At 60.1% G+C, this 18,395-nt stretch overlaps 1 protein-coding gene across 2 annotated transcripts in view; it reads left to right on the top strand.

The window, feature by feature from the left end:
* NAV1 (neuron navigator 1) overlaps positions 1-17,027 on the top strand; it is a 61,597-nt gene extending 44,570 nt beyond the window's left edge. The window contains exons 6-31 of one of the 2 annotated variants that reach the window (XM_036398278.2): positions 1,417-1,555; positions 1,766-2,063; positions 2,433-3,126; positions 3,222-3,680; positions 3,885-3,926; positions 4,080-4,228; positions 4,829-4,999; positions 5,491-5,543; positions 5,716-5,739; positions 5,826-5,903; positions 6,096-6,179; positions 6,277-6,388; positions 6,979-7,100; positions 8,861-9,057; positions 9,144-9,306; positions 9,445-9,619; positions 9,831-9,928; positions 10,054-10,149; positions 10,282-10,441; positions 10,539-10,774; positions 10,874-11,028; positions 11,218-11,289; positions 11,577-11,773; positions 12,369-12,487; positions 12,720-12,917; positions 13,449-17,027. In XM_036398278.2, coding sequence (XP_036254171.1) covers positions 1,417-1,555; positions 1,766-2,063; positions 2,433-3,126; positions 3,222-3,680; positions 3,885-3,926; positions 4,080-4,228; positions 4,829-4,999; positions 5,491-5,543; positions 5,716-5,739; positions 5,826-5,903; positions 6,096-6,179; positions 6,277-6,388; positions 6,979-7,100; positions 8,861-9,057; positions 9,144-9,306; positions 9,445-9,619; positions 9,831-9,928; positions 10,054-10,149; positions 10,282-10,441; positions 10,539-10,774; positions 10,874-11,028; positions 11,218-11,289; positions 11,577-11,773; positions 12,369-12,487; positions 12,720-12,917; positions 13,449-13,544 — 4,387 coding nt within the window. In that variant the 3' untranslated portion in view covers positions 13,545-17,027. The remainder of the gene's footprint in view (positions 1-1,416; positions 1,556-1,765; positions 2,064-2,432; positions 3,127-3,221; positions 3,681-3,884; positions 3,927-4,079; positions 4,229-4,828; positions 5,000-5,490; positions 5,544-5,715; positions 5,740-5,825; positions 5,904-6,095; positions 6,180-6,276; positions 6,389-6,978; positions 7,101-8,860; positions 9,058-9,143; positions 9,307-9,444; positions 9,620-9,830; positions 9,929-10,053; positions 10,150-10,281; positions 10,442-10,538; positions 10,775-10,873; positions 11,029-11,217; positions 11,290-11,576; positions 11,774-12,368; positions 12,488-12,719; positions 12,918-13,448) is intronic. The other variant, XM_054517271.1, reaches the window with a different exon arrangement.
* The last annotated feature ends 1,368 nt before the right edge of the window (positions 17,028-18,395 follow it).

The raw sequence follows: 18,395 nt of genomic DNA, 5'->3' as shown, positions 1-18,395 counted from the left end.
GCCTCAGCCGTGTTGCCATAGGACACAGTCCTCTGAAGCCTGGCCTCACTCCTGGCACTGCGCATTGCCAGGTGATGCCAGGCTGGGAGATCCTGGGGTGATGATTTCCATCCCAGTGGGAACTCACCCTAGGCATAGGGCTGGTGGTAAGACATGGCTTGGAGCTGAGGAGCTCAGCAGCATATCCTGAGTGCATGATCCTATTGAAATCCCTTCCTGGGCAGCAGCACCTGCTGGCTCTGTCCCAGAAGCTGCTGTCAGGGCACAGGGGGCTGTGTCCATCCTGGCTTTGGCCAATCTCTGATGAACTCCTCCCCTATGGAAAGAGCAGGACACGCAGTGCAGGTCTTACGGTGTTGGAGCTGCCTCTGTTGGTGGCTGTTGCTTTTGCTCTGCCACTGCTATTGGAGCTCTGCTGTTTGCTGGGCTTCACTTGCACCTCTGTGGCCCTGATGCAATAAACAGACATCTCTTGCAGAGACTAGGGCTGGCTGCAGCTCCCAGCTGCACTCCTACACCACAGCTTGTCACAGAATCATGGCATGGTGTGCGTTGGAAGGGACCTTAAAACTCATCTTGTGCCACTCCCTGTCATGGTCAGGGGCACCTTTCAGTAGGTCAGGTTTCTCCAAGCCCCATCCAACCTGACCTTGAACATTTCATTGATGGGGCAGTCACAGCTTCTCTGTGCAGCCTGTTTCAGTGTTGTCTCCCCCAGCCCCTCACAGGCCCTGGGAGGCTGCGAGGCTTCACTGACCTACTCAGCTGCTGACCTGAAAGGTGCTGTGCTCATCCTGCTGGAAGGTGCTCCGTGCCTGCCTGTGCCAGATCGACATGGGCACAGCCCAGTGCTGTGGAACCCGCTGTGCCCTTGGGGCACCCAGGCAGCTGCTGCCCCAGTGTGATGCTGACTGATGGCCCTGCAGATGGGCTTCTGCACACTTGGCTGAGCCCCAGCATGGAGCAGCCACCTTGGCACAGCAGCAGATCCCAGACTTGCTGCCTCTGGCTGCTGGGGGCTGGAGAGGGGCAGTAGGGCACAGTGGGTGGGGACCACCCCAGGAGGATGGATGCTACAGAGTGGTTGGTTTGTTTATTCCAGCAGTCCTGTCCTTTCTGACAATCCCAACCTGCCTCCAGGGTCAGAGCAGGTTGCCGGGGGCTTGTTGCCAGCTGTGGATGTCCCTCCATCCCTGCCAAAGCTCCACAGAGCCTTAATGGGGAGAAGCAGGGTCACTGAGGCTTGTGTGCCACAGGAACACGAGCCAATTCCACGGCTGGGCTGGAGCCAGCCATGGGCCCTGCATGCCATGTCCTTGCCATGGGCACTACCAGGAGCCCCTGGAACAGGGAGATCCTGCCGGTGGTGGGACCCATTGGGCTGAGCAGGGGTCTGATGCTGTCTCTCCCTCACAGCTGGGATGAGAGCAGCTCCATCAGCAGCGGCCTCAGCGATGCCTCCGACAACCTCAGCTCAGAGGAGTTCAATGCCAGCTCCTCGCTCAACTCCCTGCCCTCCACCCCCACCGCCTCGCGCAGGAACTCGGCCATAGCGGTAGGTGCCAGTGGCACCCAGACCCTTTCCAGCACCTATCCCAGCCTTCCTGCCACACCTTGGTGGGACAGAGGGCATGGAGGGTGCCAGTGTGAGGAAACAAGGATGGCACAGGGTGTCTGCTGCATCCTTCTCCCAGCTGGCTGATGTTCTCTGGGGATGGGTTTGGGGTGGGTGCCAGGAGTGCCCCTGACTCTGCTCTGCCCCCAGCTGCGCACGGACTCGGAGAAGCGCTCACTGGCAGAGAGCGGCCTGAGCTGGTACGGTGAGGGGGACGAGAAGGCACCCAAGAAGCTGGACTACGACAGCAGCAGCCTCAAGATGGAGCATGGCTCCTCCAAGTGGCGGCGGGAGCCCTCGGAGGGTGGAGAGGAGGGGTCCAAGGGTGGTGAGCTGAAGAAGCCTGTCAGCCTGGGCACCCCGGGCTCCCTCAAGAAGGGCAAGACTCCTCCAGTGGCTGTGACCTCCCCCATCACTCATATGGCCCAGAGCACCCTCAAAGTGGCAGGTAAAAACCAGTTTGGGCAGGGTCCAGCTCCTTTAATGGAAAGAATGTTGGGTGCTGTCTTTGTGTGCCTTCCCCAAGCATGTGGGCTATGGGATGGCCTATGGCCATGCTCAGGCCTGGGAGCTGGGTGTGGGCTGGAAGGGGAGGCAGGGCTGTGTTGTGGGCTGCAGGCAGGCTGGGGGTCTGTGCCTGCCCATGGTCTCATGTCCACACACCAGGCTGGGGAACCGTTGAGTGCACCAATGGTCTAGCATGTCCCTTCTCCATCACATACCTGCAAGTCTGGTGTTCATATCCTGTCTGGGCTTGTTCACTTCCAAATGTCCCCAAAGCCTCCAGGGACACTAACCTGTCCTTTCTTGCCACCAGGCAAGCCAGAGACCAAAGCCACCGACAAGAGCAAGCTGTCAGTGAAGAACACGGGCCTGCAGCGCTCCTCCTCTGATGCCGGCCGTGACCGCACCGCTGACGCCAAGAAGCCGCCATCAGGGCTCACACGCCCCTCATCCTCCAGCTCCTTTGGCTACAAGAAACCAGCTCCTGCCACTGGCACGGCCACTGTCATGCAGGCTGGGGGCTCGGCCACTCTTGGCAAGATCCAGAAGAGCTCTGGCATCCCTGTTAAGCCAGTCAGTGGGAGGAAGACAAGCCTCGATGTCTCCAACGCACCTGAGCCTGGGTTCCTGGCACCAGGGGCTCGCTCCAACATCCAGTACCGCAGCCTGCCCCGGCCGGCCAAGTCCAGCTCCATGAGCGTGACCGGAGGCCGCAGCGCAGCCCGGCCGGTCAGCAGCAGCATTGACCCCAGCCTGCTGAGCACCAAGCCGGGTGGCATCTCGGTGTCGCGGCTCAAGGAGCCATCCAAGGTTGGCACTGGCCGTGGCACACCGGCCCCTGTGAACCAGACAGACCGTGAGAAGGAGAAGGCCAAGGCCAAGGCAGTGGCACTTGACTCTGAGTGCAGCACCCTGAAGAGTGCCAGCTCACCTGAGAGCACCCCAAAAGCCCAGGCCAACCTCCCGCCAGCTGCCAAGGTGGCTGAACTGCCCCCTACACCTCTCAGGTATGGTCCTTCTACCTCTGAGGGCAGCAGGTGCCTGGCATGTCCAGACCAGTACCTGAGTCTCACCTGTTTCCTTACCCATTTTCCCCCTCCAGAGCAGCTGCCAAGACCTACGTGAAGCCTCCCTCGCTGGCCAACTTGGACAAGGTCAACTCCAACAGCTTGGACTTGCCCTCCTCCAGCGAGCTGCACACCCCACACACTGCCAAGCTCCAGGACCTGCATCCAGCTGGTGGGCACCTTGCGCCCTGCTTCAGCCCCAGCCCTGCCCCCATCCTCAACATCAACTCGGCGAGCTTCTCCCAGGGCCTGGAGCTCATGGGTGGCTTCAGTGTCCCCAAAGAGGGCAGGATGTACCCCAAGCTCTCTGGCCTTCACCGCAGCATGGAATCCCTTCAGATGCCCATGAGTCTGCCCAGTGCCTTTTCAGGGGGCAGCACCACCACCACCGTCCCTGCTGCTGCACCCCCTGCCAACGCAGAGGAGGAAGAGGAAGAGGAAGAGGCAGGAGAGCTGGGCTGGAGTGGGAGCCCCCGGCTCTCACATCTGGACAGGTATGGCTGGAAGGAGGTTGGTGGGCTGCTGCGGCACCTTCATGGGCACACATTGCTCCCTGCTGTTCCGCCATGTCCTTTGCCTGCTTCAGAGTCTCTTCCTGCTACATTTCCAGGGAAAAGCTCCCTGTTTCTACAGTTCAATCCCCACGGTTCCTTCCCTAGTCTATGCAGGGATGTCACTGATCTTTCCTTCCCTTCCAGTGCCAACCGCGACAGGAACACACTGCCCAAGAAGGGGTTGAGGTAAAAGAGCCCAAATGACTTTGTGTGGTGCTGTGGTGGGAAGGGGGGGCTTTCCAGGCCAGTGCCCCTGAGCCAGGGAAGCTGGGCTGAGTGCAGCGGGCGGGAGCTGGACGGTGCTGGTCGATCTTACCATGCCTGTCTGCGGCTCCCCAGGTACCAGCTCCACTCCCAGGAGGAGGCCAAGGAGCGGCGCCACTCCCACGCGGTCAGCGGCCTGCCCGAGTCGGACGAGCAGCAGGAGCTGCCCTCGCCCCCCGCCCTCCCCATGGCGCTGGTCGGGAAGGGCCCGCTCACCAGCATTGGTCAGTGCCCTCGCTGCCAGCCCCTTCCCTCCTGCTCCCCCTGCTCCCTGTGTGATGTGCTGGTGCTCCCCTGGGCGCTGCTTGTCTCCTTGACACCACCAACACCAGCACCTGGTGCTTTGGGTGCTGGACTGGGACCGGATGTCCATCACCTCTGCTTTAGGGCATCTTATCCACCTTTGGGCCTCAGGCCATAACTGCTCCTCTGGGGGTGTTTGGCAGGGCAAGACACCTTGCCCTGATCTGACCAGGACCTGCATGTTCCTGGAGGGTTTGAGGGGGTCCAGGCAGACAAGCTGGGGCAGCAGGCTGCACCCCTGCACCTGCCGGTGTTGGGCCTTGGCATAGTGGTATCCACTTGGCCCTGGGGTAATGGATTTGTTTTTCAGCCCTGTGATTACCTTGATGCTGGTGTCCAGGTCTTCCCAGCATCAACCTGCCTTTTAGCTTTCCCCAGCCCCTCCCTGCTTTGGGACCACAATCCCTGCTTCCTCACTGCATCACAGCTCTCATGGATTGCTCCCAGTCCTGCTTCCCCATCCTGATGGCAGGTCCCCAGCGTGGCTCTGACCCTGCCTCCTCCCTGCTTTCTCCTTGCAGTGAGCCCCACTGCCACCACAGCCCCGCGGATCACCCGCTCCAACAGCATCCCCACCCACGACTCCACCTTCGAGCTGTACAGCACCTCCCAGATGGGCAGCACCCTCTCCCTGGCCGACAAGTCCAAGGGCATGATCCGCTCGGGCTCTTTCCGGGACCCTGTGGACGATGGTGAGAATGTGCTGTGCTCCTGCCCAGGCAGAGGAGGCTGCAGAGGGTTGGTGGGGCTCCCTGCACCCTTGTCCCTTCCTGCTGGTGCTGCCATGGCATTGTTGGATGGGTGGCTGTGTCCCGTTTTTGGCATCAGAGCAGGGACAGCAACGCTGAGGGCTCTGTTGGACTCTATGCTGGCATCAGCCCTGGGTCTGCCCTGACCCCCATGGATACTCAGTGTCCTTGGGTTGCCCCCAGGGTGCTGTGACACTGGGAAGGAGGGGATCCAAGCAGACAGGGAGGGCAGCAGAGCCCCTGGGTTCCCCAGAGAGGAGGGTGCAGGTGGAGGGCATGCCCCGAGAAATGAGCAGTGCTGAGCAGCTGCCATCCCACCCTGTACCTCCCCCAGGCCCCCCCTGAGAGCCCAGTCACTAGGTGTGCCCTGACCTGTTGGCCCTGGGTGCTGCTCTCCAGGGCACCCTGACAGCTCGGGTTTTCCTGTGTTGCAGTTCATGGATCGGTGCTGTCCCTGGCCTCCAGCGCGTCCTCCACCTACTCCTCCGTAAGAGCCGCCTCCGTGCTGCTGTGCTGCTTTGTGCATGGCTGGGGGATCCGGGTGGGACTGGGGGGGGCTCTGTGCATGCCTCTGCCTGCTGCTGAGCCTGTCTGTGCCTCGCTGCCCCCCTGACTGCCTGCCTCTGTCTGTCTGTCCCTCTCTGCTCTCACGCTGCCAGGCTGAGGAGAAGATGCAGTCTGAGGTGAGCCCACACCCTTTGCTCACGCCTGCCCCTGCCCCCAGTGAGGGCAGTGCCTGGCCCCTCTCATCTCCGCTCTCTCCCCACAGCAAATCCGCAAGCTGCGCCGCGAGCTGGAGTCCTCACAGGAGAAGGTGGCCACGCTGACGTCCCAGCTGTCTGCTAACGTGAGTCCCCATGGGAGCCCCTATGGGGCACCCCACTCCATCCCTGCAGGGCGTAGGGCTGGTGCTGGATGTGCCCATGGAAGCCCTGATTTCCCTTCAGCCTTTTGCATCCCACACCTGGCAGCGGGTGCTCACCTGTCCATGGGTTTTTGCCCAGATGTTGGGGCTCACCTGTTTCTCCGCTTCTCCCAGGCCAACCTGGTGGCGGCCTTTGAGCAGAGCCTGGTGAGCATGACATCCCGCCTGCGGCACCTGGCTGAGACCGCCGAGGAGAAGGTGGGTGTGCTGTGGGGCTGGGGGATGCTGGACTTGGGAGATTGCCCAAGGGTGCTCTTGAGTGGGCACTCCATGGCTCCCAACTCTGCTGCCCCAGGACACGGAGCTGCTGGACCTGCGAGAGACCATTGACTTCCTGAAGAAGAAGAACTCAGAGGCCCAGGCTGTGATCCAGGGTGCTCTGAATGGCACTGATGTCACCCCCAAAGGTAAGGCATGATGCTGCAGCCCTTCCTGATTTGGGATGCTCCTGCTGGGACTGGCACAGGGCCCCAGGGCACACCCTCTCGTGGGGGAAGTTCATTTGGCGGCAGGGTGCCCCAGGCAGCAGCCTTTCTCCACCTGGGATCCTTGAGAATCTGAAACCAGGAATGTACAGCCAGAGCTGTCACCATGGGAGGTCACAGTGCTGGCATGTAGGGGAATGGTTGTTTGTCAATCTTGGGAGACCTTGCCAGGCCCTTTGCCAACAGCCAGTTTTGCCTGCTGCTATTCACTTTGTTCCCATAAGTGCTGTTTGTAGCCCCAAAACCCCATTGTGAGTGCAAGGAGCTGTCAGGAAGATGGCCTGGGACAGCAGCAGGATGATATGTGCCCTGGGCATCTCCCTGGCAGTGCCCATGTGGTGTCTGAGTCCCACGTCATTGTTACAAGGTGGCTTCAAGAGCTCAGAAGGTGTTGGGTGGGAGGAGGAATTGGGTGTAGGGAGGGGGGACCATAGGGTGCTCTGGTTTTGGGACAGTTGCAGGTAACTGATCCCTCCTTTCCCAATCTCTCCTGCTTCTCTGGTGGACCCCAGAGCTACGCATCAAGCGGCAGAACTCCTCTGACAGCATCTCCAGCCTCAACAGCATCACCAGCCACTCCAGCATTGGCAGCAGCAAGGACGCTGACGCCAAGAAGAAGAAGAAGAAGAGCTGGGTGGGTTGGATGGGGCACTGGCAGGAGAAGTGGGGCTTGGGGAGCCACTGGCAGGGTCTGCTCAAGGTCAGCCCCACAAACCAACTGCTCTCAGTCTGCCTTGGCATTGGGGTGTTGGTGCTCCCTGTCCTCTGGGGACAGCAGTGGTGAGGAGAGTGTAACTGCCATGGATTTGTGTCTTGAATTGTTGGCTGGGACTTCTCCAGCCCCTTCAGGAGTTTCCCAGCCCTGGCCCTGCATGCCTGCTTCCTTGTGTATTCCCCATGTCTCCCTCCTGCGCACGCAGGCTCTGACAGTGTGGAGGGCTGGCACCTCGGCCGGGCAGCTCCTTCCCTGCACCAGGCAGCTCTGAGCTGGATGTGCAATTAAGTCTTGCTTTGTTTTGTTTCTCTTCCCCTATGCTGACCTCAACCCTTTTTTTCCAGGTGTATGAGGTAAGTCCCACGGTGTCCAATCCACCTGTGCCCAGCCAGGGCCTTTGCTCCATTTCATGGGACGGTGCTCATACACTCCCCATCCCATCCATCCCACTGGCACTAACCCCAGCACAGGCCATCCTGGGTCCCCAGCCAGGCTGTGCCCACCTTGGCTGCTTCCTTTGATGCTAAGGACAAATATGCACCCACAAGGAGGGCCTTGAACTGCCATAGACAGACAGCAGGAAAGGCTCACATGGGACCTGCCCCATGGATGGGAACAGTCCCCTTCTTGCCTAGGGAAGGCAGGCACTCTCCTGACTTCCTGTAATCTTCCTGGATCTTTTGGGATGGAGGCCTTGGTGCAGCCCTGCCAGTGTCACTGAGGACACTGGAGTGCACTGCCCATCTCTGCCTCTCCAGGGCTGCCTGATGTGGTCTCAAGTGGCTCTGTCTCTGCCAGCACCCACATAGGTCTCAGTGTTTCCCTGCTCCCACCATCAGCAGAGCTGGATACCTACTTTGTTTACAATGCAATGCTTTTGCTTTTGGGAACACCCTAGAGCAGTCTGCTAGTTCCTGTGGGGATTGGGACAGATCCAGTGTGCTCACCATCCCTTCTTTCTCCCACCTTCCCTTGGAGCAGGCCCTGGCAGTCCAGGGCACATGTTGTGAGCCCAGGGTGCTCGTCCTGCTGCTCTCCAACCTGCTGGTGGGACCCAGTTTGGGTCTAGTTTGTGCAGTGTCCATCCCCCTTCCTGGCCCCAGCCCACTGCTCACCCACCACTGCTCTGTGTGTGCTGTGTGCATGCTGCATGCTCAGGTGAGACACCTGCATGCTCTGTGGAGGGCTGGCTACCCCTCTGTGCTTCCAGCAGGATCCACGGGGCAGAGGGAGGTGTGGGGCAGGACCCTGGCTCGGTAGTGGCTGGAGCAAGGGACATCCCTGAAATAAATGCCTCTTGCTGAAATGGCTGTGGTGGGGTGAATGTGGGGATGGATTGGCCGTTCTTGATGGACCAGGGTGTTGGTGCCATGCCTGAACAGCCTGGTGTAGGTGCTGGTGGGGAGCAGAGCTGGGAGACATCCTGACCAGGACATAGGTCCCACTCTTTGGGGCTCTGGTGCCATCCAGGCTGGGGTGAGTGTTGCCCAAAGGGCTGTGCCAGCAGAGTGGGGTCTGGCTGCAGCCTTCCCCAGCATGGTGGAGGTGCTCCCTCTGTGGTGGGTGTGGTTGTACTGGTCCCAGCTCAGACTGTCTGTGGGTCCTGGACAGACAGGCCAGGTCTCTGCTTGTGAGGCTGCACTTTGGACTGTCTCTAACAAGTTTTCCTTCTCCTGTAGCTACGCAGCTCCTTCAATAAGGCCTTCAGCATCAAGAAGGGCCCCAAGTCGGCTTCGTCCTACTCTGACATAGAGGAGATCGCCACGCCAGACTCGTCAGCCCCCTCCTCCCCCAAGCTACAGCATGGCTCCACAGAGACTGCCTCGCCCTCCATCAAGTCCTCCACATCCTCCTCTGTGGGCATTGACACGGCTGAGTACGTGGGGCCAGGGAGGGCAAGTGGCAGGGGCAGCAGGCTCCTGCCAGGGACATGTGTGAGACCTGGTCTCTCCCTTGGCCTAGGCTCTTCCAGGCCCACAGTGAGGGCGAGCCTGAGAAGAAGGAGGTGTCAGAGCTGCGGTCAGAGCTGTGGGAGAAGGAGATGAAGCTGACAGACATCCGCCTGGAGGCCCTTAACTCGGCCCACCAGCTGGAGCAGCTGCGGGAGACCATGCACAACATGCAGGTGAGGACCCCTGCCAGCAGCCTGGCTGCTCTCAGTACCAAGGTGCCCACAGTCCCTGCATTCTCACCACCATGCTGCACCCCAGAGTGCTGCTGGTGTACAGCTCGTTACCCTGTGCCTTGCCTTGTTGTGCCTCAGCTGGAGGTGGATCTCCTGAAGGCTGAGAATGACCGTCTCAAGGTGGCCCCTGGGCCTTCAGCAGTGCTAGGTGCTGTTCCCAGCCACATCACGAGCACATCGGCCTCCTCTTCACCACGGCGCTCCTTGGGTCTCACCATTGGTCACGCCTTCAGCCCCAGCCCGGGGGATGCAGGTAGGGGTGATAGAGCTGCTGGCAGATGGGGAAGGGCTGGATAGGGAGGAGTGTGTGTGGTGGCAATGTGCTGCTGCTCACCTGGAGTGAGCAGGGGATCTGTTGTGCTGCTGGTGCTGCTGTTGGCCACAGCAGGATTTGCTTCTGGCTGGGCACAGCCAGGCCTGCTGGCTCAGCTCTGGCAAGCACAGCCTCACTGCTCCATCCCCAGACATGTCCCCCATGGATGCTGTCAGCTCTGGCACCCAGAAGGATGAGCTGACACTGCGGATTGTGGTGCGCATGCCACCCCAGCACATCATCAAGGGGGTGAGTGTGGGTTCTATGGGGAGCCTGACCTGTCACGGTGTCATGGCCCTGACAAAGGGGCAAAGGATGCCTCCCAGGGCTGGATGTGGTGCTGCAGCACTGCACACTTCTACCTTGGCTCCTAGGACCTCAAGCAGCAGGAGTTTTTCTTGGGCTGGACCAAGGTGAGCGGGAAGGTAGACTGGAAGATGCTGGATGAGGCTGTCTGCCAGGTCTTCAAGGTAGGAGCAAAAAGAGCACTCTTTAGAGAGCCATCCTTTGACACTGCTCCACCAGGCCTGCTATTCTTGGCCCAGGTCCTCTCCAAGCTCTCTTGGAACTGCTGTCTGACAGCCCTGTCCTTCTCCATGTAGGATTACATCACTAAGATGGATCCTGCATCCACGCTGGGGCTCAGCACCGAGTCCATCTACGGCTACAGCATCAGCCACATCAAGCGGGTGCTGGACACGGAGCCGCCGGAGCTGCCGCTGTGCCGCCGGGGCCTGACCAGCGTTGTCGTGACGCTCAAAGGTCAGTGTGGCAGAGGGGCTCCATGGCTGTGCCATGTCCCTGCTGTCTGGGGGGGTTACAGGGTGTGAGTGGACCCTCAGCCCTCCCCTGCCCACAGGCTTGAAAGAGAAGTGCGTGGACAGCCTGGTGTTCGAAACACTCATCCCCAAGCCCATGATGCAGCACTACATCAGCCTCCTGCTGAAACACCGCCGCCTCATCCTCTCGGGGCCCAGTGGCACCGGCAAGACCTACCTGACCAACCGCCTGGCCGAGTACCTGGTGGAGCGCTCGGGTCGGGACGTCACCGAGGGCATCGTCAGCACCTTCAACATGCACCAGCAGTCCTGCAAGGTGAGGGCACACAGCAGTGTCCCTGTGGGCACTGGTGCCGTGGTCCCTGTGGCCGTCATGCCATGGCCCCACATGTGACACCCGACCTGTTTGTTCCAGGATCTTCAGCTGTACCTGTCCAACCTGGCCAACCAGATCGACCGGGAGACAGGCACGGCGGACGTGCCGCTGGTGATCCTGCTGGACGACCTCAGCGAGGCGGGCTCCATCAGCGAGCTCGTCAACGGGGCGCTCACCTGCAAGTACCACAAATGGTGAGAGCCCCTCTGCACCCCTCCAGTGCAGCCCCATGGCACACACACGCTCCCCGCTGCTCTCACCGAGGTCGCTGGGCTGTAGGGATGAGGCTGCACATGTCTGCTGTGACCAGATCAGCTCTGCCTTGGGCAGGGGTGACTCAGAGGCTTTTTCTCATGAATCTTTTCTCTCTGTCACTCACTCAGTCCGTATATTATTGGCACTACCAACCAGCCTGTGAAGATGACCCCAAACCATGGCCTCCATCTCAGCTTCAGGTAGGAATTGTACATCCCTGGGGATCATCTTTGTGCGGTTTTGGGGGACAGGAGCCATCACTTGCCATCACAGAACACACACCTGGGTGTTTCTGTGGTCACATCCTATGGCTGGGGACCCTGATTAGGATTGAGCCCCCAGGCCTGTCCCTGCCATCCCAAAAGGACCTGATATTCCCCAGCCTCAGACAAATGCAGGGTGGGGATGCAAGGAGGGCCTCAAGAGTGCTGGGGAGCCGGGCAGCTTGTGTGGAGACCCAGTCCTGACCACTGGAGTCCTCCCCCAGGATGCTGACCTTCTCCAACAACGTGGAGCCAGCCAATGGCTTCCTGGTGCGCTACCTGCGGCGGAAGCTGCTGGAGTCTGACACGGACATCAACGCCAACAAGGAGGAGCTGCTGCGGGTGCTGGACTGGGTGCCCAAGCTCTGGTACCATTTGCACACCTTCCTGGAAAAACACAGCACATCCGACTTCCTCATCGGTACGGCCTTGCCTCACCTTCCTCCTCTGCCCCAGGCTGTGAGGAGCCTTGGGGACTGGGACCAAATCCTCCCTGGGGACTGGGACCAAATCCTCCCTGGGGACTGGGACCAAACCCTCCCTGGGGACTGGGACCAAATCCTCCCTGGGAACTGGGACCAAGCCCTCCCAGAGGAGCTCGGGGGGGTTGATGTGTTCTCTGTGTCTCCCAGTCCCACAAACCACAGCTGGTGGGTGATGCACACAAGCGTTGCTCTTCTCTGGGGGGTCTTTGTTCCTTTGGGAGCTGTCACTATGGGTGTCAGCCAAGGCTGCCAGTCCTCCCAGCACCCTTCCCTGGGCATGGAGGAGCTGTGTTTTCCCAGGTTAATCCCCCATGCCTCACCAGGCTTTTGGGGGATAGATTGAACTTGGCAGCCCCCTTCCTTGCCTGGGAGATGCTGTCTGTCTGCTGTGCAGGTGGATGGTGTCTAGTCACTGTACCCAAGGGCCCCTTTCCAGCCAGGTGTGTCCACCTCAGTGCTCTGAGCCTCAGGCCCAGTGACTGGAGGAGGGGCACCCAGCTCCCATTTCCACTGTCTGCCTTCCCCCCGCAGGTCCCTGCTTCTTTCTGTCCTGCCCTATTGGAATTGAGGATTTCAGGACCTGGTTCATCGACCTGTGGAACAATTCCATCATCCCTTACCTGCAGGAGGGGGCAAAAGATGGGCTCAAGGTAGCCAGTGCTGCTGGCACATGAGAGCACAAAGCAGGGTGGGGACACAGTGATACAGCCATCATGGGTCGGGGGCAGAGGGGAGGCCCTGGGATGGTGGGTGTAAATCTCTGTCAGTCCCTGTACCATGTGGCTGCTGTGGCACATGGCACTGTCCTGGGGGGCTCAGGGTGCCACATTGCTGGCTCTGGCATGTGCTGAGGGCATGGCTGCCCCTTGATCCCTGCCACAGGTGCATGGGCAGAAGGCAGCCTGGGAGGACCCCGTGGAGTGGGTGCGGGACACCCTGCCCTGGCCGTCAGCACAGCAGGACCAGTCCAAGCTGTACCACCTGCCCCCGCCCACCATCGGGCCCCAGAGCACCGTGTCCCCCCCTGAGGAGCGCACCGTGAAGGACACCACGCCCAGCTCCCTGGACTCGGACCCGCTGGTAGGCTGGCCAGCAGGAGGGGCTGGGAGGAGCTGGTGGCAGAGCAGGGCGGAGCTTTGCTTTCCCAGTTAATTCTCAGTGTAAAAAGCCTGATTAGGGGATGCAGAAACACTTAGTGCTCCCAGGAGGAGCAGTGGGTGAGGGGTGGTGGCACTGGCACGTGGGCTGCACACCAGGACACCTGGTGACATACCAGTGAAAGGGCACGACATGACACTCCACGAGGCATCATGTCCATGTGCAGAGCCACAGACAGGCATGCCTGATGTGTCACCTGGAGAGGCTGCTGGCTCCACAGGTGATGCCAGCTGATGCTGCTTTGGCACACTGAGTCTTGAGCATTCCAGCTGTGCTCGAGGCTGGATCCTGGCACAAGGGAGGGATTTTGCAGCATCTCTGGGACTTGCTTTACCCTCTAAGGAGCTTTCCAGCAAGGCTGGTTTGGGAGGGCAAGAAGGGCCAAGTGGCCTCCCCAGTCACCTGTGGGCCTTGTGTCCCCCTCGGGCTCCTGCCATGCTCCTGTCCCCACAGATGGCCATGCTGCTGAAGCTCCAGGAAGCTGCCAACTACATTGAGTCTCCAGACCGTGAGACCATGGTGGACCCCGACCTGCAGTCGACTCTGTGAGGCCCAGATGTGCCAGCCCAGGTGGAGGCGAGCTGCTGCTGGGCTGCTCTCCTTTTCCTTTGGCATCCAGGAGCGTGGGGCTGGCGAGCAAGCGGAGAGGAGAAGAGCAGGGCTCTGGCGTGTCCTGGTGGAGCCTGGGGAAACTCGGCTCATCTGTGAAAGAGCACGAGTTACCATCTCCCCTCCCAGCCCTGGGGGTAGGAGAATCCTGGTTTCTCTTCTTGGTTTTTTTCTGTCTCTATTGCAAACTCTTGGGCTTTGGGACCAAGGCAACCCTGAGGCTGAGCCCCGCTCCCAGGAGCTGCAGGAAGGCCCCTGCGTGGGGCAGGGACCCCGCGGGAGCCACCTGGGCCACGGCTGGGGCCACGGGAGGAGCTGGGGCTGCAGGGTGAGCACATGGGCACGAGGGGCTCTGGCTCCCTCTGTGCCCGCTGGGCCAAGCCACGGGAGCCTCCACTGTGGAGCTCCCACCCCGTGCCAGCCAAGGGCAGCACGGCTCTGGCTGCTCTCTGTGCATTCCCTGTTCCACCTGCAGCCGCTGTGACCAGCCCAAAACCCTGCTTTTCTTATTTTATTTTGGTTCCCCCTTCCCCTTTTCCTTTGGCCGAGTCCAGACTTTGCTTTGGTCCCTTTTTTTGTTCTGGTACTTCACTCTCCTGGCCTGGAGCCTGTGGCCTGGTGCCTACTGCTTCCCTGGCAGCAGTGTCCTTCCCCTTTGGTTTCTTTTGCAGCTGTTGGTTCCACCACTCAAACCACCTCTGTCACAAAACTGGTGCTCACTGAACAATCTCCAGTCCCTGAACCCCCCTCTTGGGGCTGCACAGGTTGGCTGAGGTGGGACTTGGAGGCCAGTGTGGAGGCAGGTGGCAGCAGGAGGCTCCCAGAGCAGCCCCTCACATGGCAACTCCCTCCTCCTCCAAGGCACAGGGCACTGGGATGGTGTCTCCCACCAGGCTGGGATGCCACAGAGCATCCCCTCCCTGAGCTACTGGGGCAAGGGGAGGCTGCTGCTGCTGCCCCATGCCTGAGCAGCTGGATGCCATCCCTGTCTCCTTGGTGGAGGGGGGCCCAACCAACCTCTCATCCCCTTGGTGCTGCCAGGCCTGGGGCTGTGGGTCAATGAGCCTGGGGTTGCTCCCCACGCTGCCTGCTCCCCCTGGCCTTGTGCCTTCCTGTAGCCTGGCAGGGTCTGTGTTGGTGCTCTGGGGGCACCTGGGGCTGCCATGTGTCCTCCTGGCCTTATCCTGCATTGTCAAAAGGCCAGACTCCACGGAGAGGGTCGGCCCCGGTGCTGCCGTGGTGCCTTAATCTCTGGCCATGCGGGAAGGGGGCACGTGGGGCTTGGGACAATGCTGTCACAGCCTGCTCCAGTATCCTCTGTCCCCAAAGCCAGCTTGGCTGGATGGAATGAAGGTGCTGGGACTGTTGCCTGCAGCACCCTCACTGGCCTGTCCCCAGCCATGGCTGTGGGGTGCCCTGCAGGTCTGCACTCCCATCCTGTGCCCACTTGGGCTCTGGGGGCCCCCTCCCTGCTGCCCTCCATCTCAGCCCCCATATTCTTCTGGTGCCCTGGAGAGACATATGAGGAGAGGTGACCCCAGGGCCAGATCACCTGAGCCCACCCTGTCCCCAAACTCTGCCAGGCTGGGGACTGGGCAGCCTCAGCCCCCTGTGCTGCAGCTGGTGTGGCCTTCAGGGACCCCCCACACCCCTCTGGACGGGCATTTCCCGCAGTGCCCCCGGAGGCTGCCGCCCCCTCTGCCCTCGGTGCTCTTGGCCGGTGTTTCCCGCCTCGCCGCCCCATGGTGCTCACTCCTCCCACTCCTCCGTCTGTCCGACAGCCTCCTGCTGCCTCCGGGGCCAGCCAGCCCGGCCCCTCCCCGCGGGGATCTCCGGGATCTCTTCCCCATGCTGGCTTGGGCGTTAGGGCTTTCTGTTCGCCTTCTCTTCTGTCGAGGACTCGCTGTACATAGATCCGTCGTGGAACGCCCTGTGTGGGTTGGGGGGGCCCGGCCCTGCGCCTTGTCCCTGGTTTTGGGTTTTTTTTGTACTCTGTGATGACTGTGCTGTGCTGACTTCTTTTCTGATTGTATGAGACTCCGGCCCGGCAGCCGCTCGAGGTCTGCAATGGGGACGCAGCTGTTCCCTCCAGCCCCTCGCACCCTCCGTGGGACTCTGGTGCCCAGGGAGGGAAGGGACTGATGCACCTTTGGGGGCTGCCCTGTGCCCAGGTGCCCTGAGGAGTCCCGTGGGAGGAGGGGCAGCCTTGCCTGAGCTTTCTTTTCTGACTCCTCCAGGGAGCCACCCAAACCTGGACCAAACTGTAGCCGTCCCCCACTGCTGAGCATCCCCTGGCCTGTGTCCTGCAGGTTTGCCCCATCCCTCCCCAGGTTGGGGCTGCCCCTCGTGCCATCCCCTCGGCCCCAGCAGCTGGAGGTGAGCGGCCCGTGAGGTGTGATCCAGGAGGAATCTCCAGGGGAAGGAGAAGGGCCATGCCAGCAGCCCCTGGGATCAGCTGGTGGGGGCTTGGCTGGGCTTACCTGGCAGGAGGGGCCAGGTCCTGCTGGATTCCTCCTGGCTTACACCAAGCACCTCCTGTCCCCAAGGCTGGCAGCTGTCTGGGGCCAACCCCTGGCTGTGGGCTGAGCCCCTCTGTCCCCAGGGAAAGGGTCCAAGGATTGCTTTAACTCATCCTCCTGCCACCTCCAAGGGTGCCCACCACTCCCAAAGGTGCCTGTTGTCCCAAAAGGTGCCTGCTGTCCCCAAAGGTGCCCATCACCCCACAAGGTGATATCTGCCACCTCCAGAGGTGCCAGTTGCCCCCAAAGGTGCCCATGGTCCCTGGGAGTCCCCCTGAGGGGCTGGAGGTGGGTGATGCCAGTGCCTCACCCTCCTGCCCCCTCGAGCTGCTGCTGCCTGGTGGCCTGAACCTTACAATTTTAGCTTTTTTCTAATAAACACAACCAACCTTTTTTTAATTAAATAAAAGATGAAATGGACAAATTCCTGTTCTAGATTATCTGTGTAATTGACTGGGTTTTGTGTTTCTTAACTGCATGGTATTCCTGCCGAGGGGTTTTATAGCACTTTTTAAATTTCTCTTTAAGATTTTGGTCCAGATTTCTACTCACGCCTGTCTGTTTTTTGCTTTTTCCTTGCACCCTCCACGTTTGTAAACTCGCTCCATTTTATACCTGATGTTGAGACCCAGCCCCACGTTGTATATAGCTGCGGGAACAATCATAGGGAACAAACAAACACCATCTGGACTCTTTCCACGATTAGTTGTTTTTACTTCAAAGAAATTTTAAAGGAAACATAAAAGGAAGCCAGGAAAAGGCTTGAGGATATTCTGAAAAGACAGAAACAAATCCAGCCCTGCACCAAGTCAGCTCCTGCTGCCCACACTGCCCGCACCAACTGGCATGTCTCTTCTCAGTCGTCTGTCTAACACCATTGGATTCAATAAAGTGATCTCCTGTACTGTCGGCTCCTGGTCCTGTGTCTGTGGCTCTGGCCCTGTGTGGCAGAGGGGAGGGCAGTTGTACACATCATAGAATATGATGGTTTGGGAAGGGACCTTAAACTTCATCTCAGTGGAAGGGACACCTTGGACTATCCCAGGTTGCTCCAAGTCCCTGACCTTGAGCATTTCCAGGGATGGGGTGGCCACAGCTGCTCTGGGTAGCCTGAGCCAGGCCTCACCTCCCTCACAGCCAAGAATTCCTCCCCAGTATTCCATCTAACCCTGCCCTCTGGCAGTTTGAAGCCATTCCCCCTTGTCCTGTCCCTCCAGGCCCTTGTCCAAAGTCCCTCTCCAGCTCTCTTGGAAGGGAGAGGGACTGGAAGGGGCTCTAAGCCTTCTCTCCAGGCTGAGTATCCCCCAGCTCTCCTAGCCTGTCTCCAGAGCAGAGGGGCTCAAGCCCTCAAAGCATCTCCCTCTGTCCTTGGTAGTTGCTTTTCTGCAAAATATGAAGGGAGCCTGAGTAGAAACGCTCCTGGGTTGAAATCTTGGCTGTTTTCAGGATGCTGGGAACAGTTATAGGGATTGAGGACCTCTCTCCCGAGGTCACACTCCTGTAAAGTCTGGGGTGGGCAGAAATGCTCCTGGTTTGGAATCTTGGCAGTTCAGGACATGGAAAGCAGGAGGTCCCTTTTCTGGGGTGGGGGAGAGAGGTCCTGCCTGAGGTGAGCAGGGGGGAGGAGGGCTCAGGGTGGGTGGGCATTCCCAGGGCCCCTTTTTCCTCACCAGGTCTGATCTGATCTCCCATTTGAAAGGACATGATGGTGGCAGATGCCACATCGGCACAGGGGGACAGAGGTGGGACGGTGTCCCTTGTGCAAATCCAGTTGCTCTGCCTGCAGCAGAGCACGGCTGGAGGCTGAGGCAGGCAGGGAGAGCTCTCTCTTCCAGCGGAGTCTCCAAATCTGTTTTCTCCCCTCCGGAGAGCGATGCTGGAGCAGGGACAGATGCTTCAGGAGCCGTTAATTAATGACGGGATGGCGATGAGCTGTAAGAGGCTGCAGTGGCGGATCCAGGGCCAGGAGAGGGCTCTTCCCATCGGCTCCTGCTCCTCCCGCAGGGCGAGTTCACACGAGTTCCTTACGTTGGGTGCGGTCCCGGACACGGAGAGTGGGACCGGTTTTGGTGACACCTGGCCCCTCGTCCGCAGAGATGTCCCCAGCGAGTGCATCCCGACCTGTGCTGACTCCAAGCCCTGTGCAGGCAGCAAAGCAGGCAGGAGAGGAGAGCAGGAGGGAGAGGAGGCAGGGGAGCGTCAGAAGGGTCCCATACATCGTGACTACGGGAATTGCCACGGCGCAGAGCCGGAGGAATCGGTCCGAGCCATG

Source organism: Molothrus ater, chromosome 25, assembly GCF_012460135.2.
Source record: "Molothrus ater isolate BHLD 08-10-18 breed brown headed cowbird chromosome 25, BPBGC_Mater_1.1, whole genome shotgun sequence".
In the NCBI taxonomy this organism is placed as follows: domain Eukaryota; kingdom Metazoa; phylum Chordata; class Aves; order Passeriformes; family Icteridae; genus Molothrus; species Molothrus ater.
Note: the sequence above shows the minus strand (reverse complement) of the source record. Positions and strands in the feature narration are given on the sequence as shown.